Source organism: Cryptomeria japonica, chromosome 3 (genome assembly GCF_030272615.1).
Source record: "Cryptomeria japonica chromosome 3, Sugi_1.0, whole genome shotgun sequence".
NCBI lineage: Eukaryota > Viridiplantae > Streptophyta > Pinopsida > Cupressales > Cupressaceae > Cryptomeria > Cryptomeria japonica.
Genome location: NC_081407.1, coordinates 952337663 through 952343267, shown reverse-complemented (window position 1 = coordinate 952343267; position 5605 = coordinate 952337663). Strand labels below are relative to the sequence as shown.

Below are 5605 nucleotides of genomic sequence, written 5' to 3'. Positions count from 1 at the left end.
GAAAAAAATCTTAAAATGTTTCATTGATTATTACATTACTAAAAGAATTATTAAATGTAAATTATGTTTAACACTACCCTAAATAATGCACTCTTGAGTTTTATTTGATATATTACAAAATAATGTGTAATTTTGCAATATTTCTCTACTTTTATGCTCATTTCAATGTTGCTTCATCTATGGCACAATTTATTAAACAAATTATAGAAAAATATTTTCAAAATTACATCCAAATAATCAATTGATGGTGAGGCACAATCTATACAAAATCATAAAATAACGTTTTCAAATATGTATCCAAATACAATGGTAAAGAGGATAGTGTCTAGCTATTTAATATTTCTCAAGTTCTATTTTTTAAGATTTTCTTGCTACACTTTGAAAAGAAAAATAATGACAAAGTTTATGTTGAATTTAATATTGTTCATTTTTTTGCCACGATATATACAAAATTATTGAAAAACATTATCAAAGCTTTATCCAAATGTAATAGTGATGCACAATCTATACAAAATTTAATAGAATGAAAATTTTCAAATATTTATCCAAATACAATGATGAAATGAATAGTGATCATAAAGACATATTTTTATTTTTTGTGTTGCTTATTTTTAGAAATATTGCATCTATTATTTTATTTTTTATGGTAACTTCGGGGTATCCCCACGACCTAGCATAGGGCCCAACCTGCCTTGTCTTGGTCTATCTTACTACCAAATTGGTGTGATGAAAGAACGAGCTAAGGTGTGATGAAAGAACGAGCTAAAACAAGACTAATCTCTTGAAGTTACACACAATCACCTACAAACCACATGCATCAAATAAACTAAATGTAATATTGCATCTATTACTAAATAATATTATTTTGCTGTAACACAATTACGTTCTATCCCTTATCGTACATTAGCGATAATTCTACTCTTATTCACCAAAATTTATACAACCATATTTTAAATTTAAATGACATTTAAAGTAAGCTTAGTCACGACCCTTTCCATATCTAAGTATGGGAGGTCATTATGTATGACGAATAATGTTTGGTATAGATATTGTTGAACAATCTAGATGGTTGATACGTGTCACCACACGAAGCCTCAATATTTGGATAATATTTAATTGCAACGACCTTTCCCGTTCAAATAATGGTCGGTCTCTTTAAATTTGACCTGTAATTTTTTTTTCAGTTTTAAAAAAAAGATGAGAAACAAAACACAGCCGAAACATCCATGGCGTAGCAGGAGATCCAAAACAAATGACAGCAGGAGATTCCCAACAGAAAACATTTCCCCACGTAACAATTTTTATTTCATCAGTAAGCAATTTCGCTATACACTGTAACGATTATGATTAAACACAGTCAGTCACCGCGTCAACCTTGCCCGTGACAAAAACAAACGCGGGCAATTCGTGACTTGTTAAATTACATTACTCAATCAATCGGCTCTGCGAAAAATTTGAAATGAATTCACAGAACAAAAACATGGCCCCAACAATTTGAAAACAAATCCAGATCTTCAATCAATCAATCAATCATCCTTCCATCCCAGCCATGGCGAGCACCTGCGACGATTTTTGCCCCAACGATGCTGACAATTCTTCATTTCGCAACGATGTCCGAAAAATCTCCGCTTTGCCCGAAAGCACGGCCCAAAAGGCGAAAAAATCCCTTCAATTCCTCTCCCTCTCTGTCAAATTGTAGCCGAACGAATTTGATTATTGATTCGTTCCATGAGCACAGTCGCTTTGCGGCGGGCTCTGGAAGAGCCCGTAACGCTGAGACTGACCAGTGCCTGCGTGTAATCATTGCTGCTCTTGAGCGCCGTCAAAATGGAGGGATCGTTGCTACAGAGAGCAACGATAATGACGATGGCGTTCTCCATGTTGTGTCGTGAGCCGCCCTTGACGAATTCCATGAGCACCGCTACGTGGTCCGGAGTGGCGGCTGAAATTGCATGGACGCCGTCGTGGTGGGACGACAGAAGCGACAGAATTGCCAATGCGGGGTCTCGCATGGCGTCGTTGGGATCAGCAATCAGACCCATGAGCACTGACACGACACCGGTTCGAACCGTGGTGGCCTTGTTCTCATGGCGGAGGCACAGATTGTAGAGAGCCGATGCGGCGTCTTTTCGACCGCCGGCGGATTTGCCGTCGCGGAGGAGGTCGACGAGAGCTGGAATGGCGCCCGACTCGCCGATGGTGGCCTTGTTTTCGTCCACGGCGGAGAGGCTGAAGAGCGTGGCGGCGGCGTTTTCTCTGGCGGCGGCGGTGGCGCCGCAACAGAGGACTTGAACAATGGGCTGGATTGCGCCTTGCTGGGCGATGAGAGTCTTGTTGGGCTCGTGGATTGAGAGGTTGAAGAATGTTGTGACGATGTGTTCTTGGGTTTCTGCATCTGGGCTCAGCAGGAGCGGTGTCATGATTGAAATTGTGCGTGGGTCGCCTAGGAAAACCCGGTGGGATTGCTTCTTTTTTGTGAGGACTCGGAGCTCCTTTGCTGCTTCTCGTTGCTGTGACTGGAATTTTCCCGCTAGCTTGTCGAGGAGGAGGCTCACGTACTTTACCTCGTGGGGCGCCATTAGACCTGGGGCTCCCCCTGGAGGTTCTTTGCTGTGTGGGTAGTCTATGCCGTGGGTTTCACACCATTGCTCGATCATGCTGCGGACTAGATAGTTGGGTGTTAGGATCAGATTTGGTAGGACTTGTTGCGTCTTTGGGCATGTTCTATGGTCTGCATCTAGCCATGCTTGGATGTATGGTCGGTCGTACGTCTGTCCAATCACAGATTCCAATCAACAAAATCAGTTTATCAGTTTTCCAGAGTCCATACTGTTTTCAACAATCACAGATTCCAATCAATCAGAGATTACATTCTATTGGTGGCAGTTGTCATAATAAAGTTTCAATCCCCCAAACAGATTTTGTTCCCATTTCCCAACTAGATGCATTGTAAAAGTAGAAATTGTATAGTTGGCATGACCGACTTTCTGTGGTCTTAAACAGCCGTGTGGCGGATTTGTGCATTAAAATCAATGAATGCGGACGGCATTTAACCGCTACAGTTCAGGATTTGACAAAAGATAGGGCTAAAAACAGGTTGAGGCTATTTTTTAGTCTCATGACAATAGTGTTTGACATGAAAGATGGGTACATCGCATTGATTCCGGCCGTACAAGTTGATCAAAAGTGTCTCGAATCATACCCATTGAAATTATGGCCATAAAAATACCAACAAATTCTGTTTGATTGGAAAACGGACCCATTAAAAAACAAAGAAAAACATACAGGGGGATGGATTTTAAGGAAAAAGGGAGTTCAGTAAAGCGGGCGCAGGTTTGCGAGGGTTTATGGTGCAGATGCAGATCCATTCCAGAGAGATTGGAGTCCATATGCACCGTCCGCACGGTATTTTTGACAGGAAACTTGTGTCACTGGAGGTAATTATTAAAAAGAAAAAGTCTTGTCAGATAAAGTGGATTCCCAGTATGACATGGAGTCCAGTTATAATTCAGACTAGAAGAATGCCCACGGGTGGTATTCAAGCGGTTGGTGAATTGATATGCAATACACGGAAAAGAAAAGCCAGAGTGGATTGAGGGCCAAGGCAGATTAATTCCCAGAAAGAATTCTCCACCCAAGATTATCTTCTACTCCAATTTATGCTCTAAAACCCACAGAATTGAAAACCAATAGACCTACCCACAAGAAGAAAAGGAAAAGACCAAGCAAAGAGAAAACTCCCGCGAATAATATTATAGGTATCTTCTTCCGAGATAAAACTTCAAAAGCAAATAATAAATCAACTGCTTCCATTACACAGCAAAACGATGTAGGGGTGCATCAGGTTCAATTTTTGAAAAGGAAAGGAATGCTTTCTCAAATAAAATCTAACACACTGCTCAATTTGTCATCAATGAAATGAAAGTGTTCAATGACGCTCACAGGATCAGAAAATCTATAAAACTCAAGAATTGAACTGCCCCAAATCAACAAATCAATTGAAATAAAAGTTTTTAATGATATTCAAGACTAGACAATTCACAAAACCCAAGAATTGAACTGCACCAAACCAAACAAACCAAAAGAAATTTGAAAATTTTAAATGTCGTTCACAGGATCAGACAATCCACAAGACCCAATAATTGAACTGCACCAAACCAACACACAACAATGAAATGAAAGCGTTCAATAACATTGACCAAACCAGACAGTCCATAGAACCCAAGAATTGAACTGCACCAAAACCAACAAACCACAACAAAATGAAAGTTAATAATGACGTTCGCAAGACCACAAAAACCACAATGAAATGAAAGTTCATATATAATAAAATTCACAAGTTCAGACAGTCCATAAGATCTGAAAATTGAATTCACCGAAACCAACAAACCGCAACCCCTAACAATGCACAACAATCCACCATGCAATACTCAAAAAACTTCCCAATTACCACCACACCCCAATTCAAAAACCACAAAATCTAACACAAAACAAAGCTCATATAAACCGACTGAGAATTCGGGCCATTCTGTACCTGACCAGTGGCAAGCATGACAGGATCCCGCATGATATCAGAAGAGATCGGGCAGAGAAAATAGTCAGGCGGCACAGGAAGCGAATCCGAGCAAGCAGACACCTCCTCAACCCGGCCAACAAAATCCGACCGCCTCAATTCCGCCGCCCGCCCAAATTTCAACTCTCTGAGATCCTTCAAAAGAGCGCCAATCTTATCAAAAACCTCAACAGTAATCAATCCCCCATTTCCCTCCTCTTCCTGAATGACCAAACCCACTAATCTCCTCAACTCCTTCTTGAGCTCCGCTCCGCCATTTCTCTTTTCCATAAGACCTTGACCAAAAAATTCCCTCTCTCAAATCACTAGGTAGTACGTTCTAACAGGCAGGCGGAAGGCAAGGAAAGCAAGCAGGATAAAGAAAGATTGATTACAAAACGGTGGAATCGAGCCAGCTAAGGATGGCTTTTCTCTTTGTCCTCAAACATTTATTCTCGCCCAATCAAAACATACAGATATAATGAACCGCAACTCAATTATGTCATTTATATAAACTAGGAGATTTTTTTATTTTCCTCATTAATTTTTTGCTTTGCTAGCTGTTCTGCATAGAATTGGGCTTGGGTTATGGTTATCTTCGTTGAAGTTAAACTGTAAATTGGCGTTGTCGACACTCACGGAAAGAGCATGACAGAGAAATCCACCTGGCATCGTCGTCCATGTCATATTTTCTTTCTTTATTCCTTCCAACTGTCTGCTTGGATTTGGAGTTTCTATAATTTTACTGTGAGTCAGTCAGTCACATCTTTGAAAAAACAACTGAGCCAAGGAAAAAAGGACGAGAAAGTAGCTGTGGACAACTAAGATCTAGTGTGCACCAATTGCAATTGCATTTACTTTCGTGTTCATGTTGACTCCTCCAAGTTTTGTCATGTTGACTCCTCCGAGTTTTGTATATTTCGCAGAATTGCTTTCTGGTCTCCCTTTGATTATAACTTGAATGCTGCGTTGGCAAGCGTGTAAGGCTAGTGCTATATCTTGCTGTTTATCATAATCAACCCTTGACTTTTATTTATTATTATTGTTATTATT

At 40.2% G+C, this 5605-nt stretch overlaps 1 protein-coding gene across 1 annotated transcript; it reads right to left on the bottom strand.

Annotated features, from left to right (window-relative positions):
• Nucleotides 1-1266: 1266 nt before the first annotated feature.
• Nucleotides 1267-5039, bottom strand: LOC131048173 (protein spotted leaf 11). The gene is made up of 2 exons (XM_057982056.2): nucleotides 4535-5039; nucleotides 1267-2771 (listed from the first exon to the last, which is right to left on the bottom strand). Exons 1-2 carry the CDS (start codon nucleotides 4841-4843, stop codon nucleotides 1689-1691), a joined length of 1392 nt encoding a protein of 463 aa, XP_057838039.2. The 5' UTR covers nucleotides 4844-5039; the 3' UTR covers nucleotides 1267-1688.
• Between the last annotated feature and the right edge of the window lie 566 nt (nucleotides 5040-5605).

What these genes read in the sequence shown, in the direction of transcription:
- LOC131048173 (XM_057982056.2), bottom strand. Translation starts at nt 4,843, where the DNA reads ATGGAAAAGAGAAATGGCGGAGCGGAGCTCAAGAAGGAGTTGAGGAGA. An exon ending in TCATGCTTGCCACTGGTCAG is followed by an intron (nt 2,772 to 4,534) that starts GTACAGAATGGC and finishes GTGATTGGACAG; the next exon opens with ACGTACGACCGACCATACAT.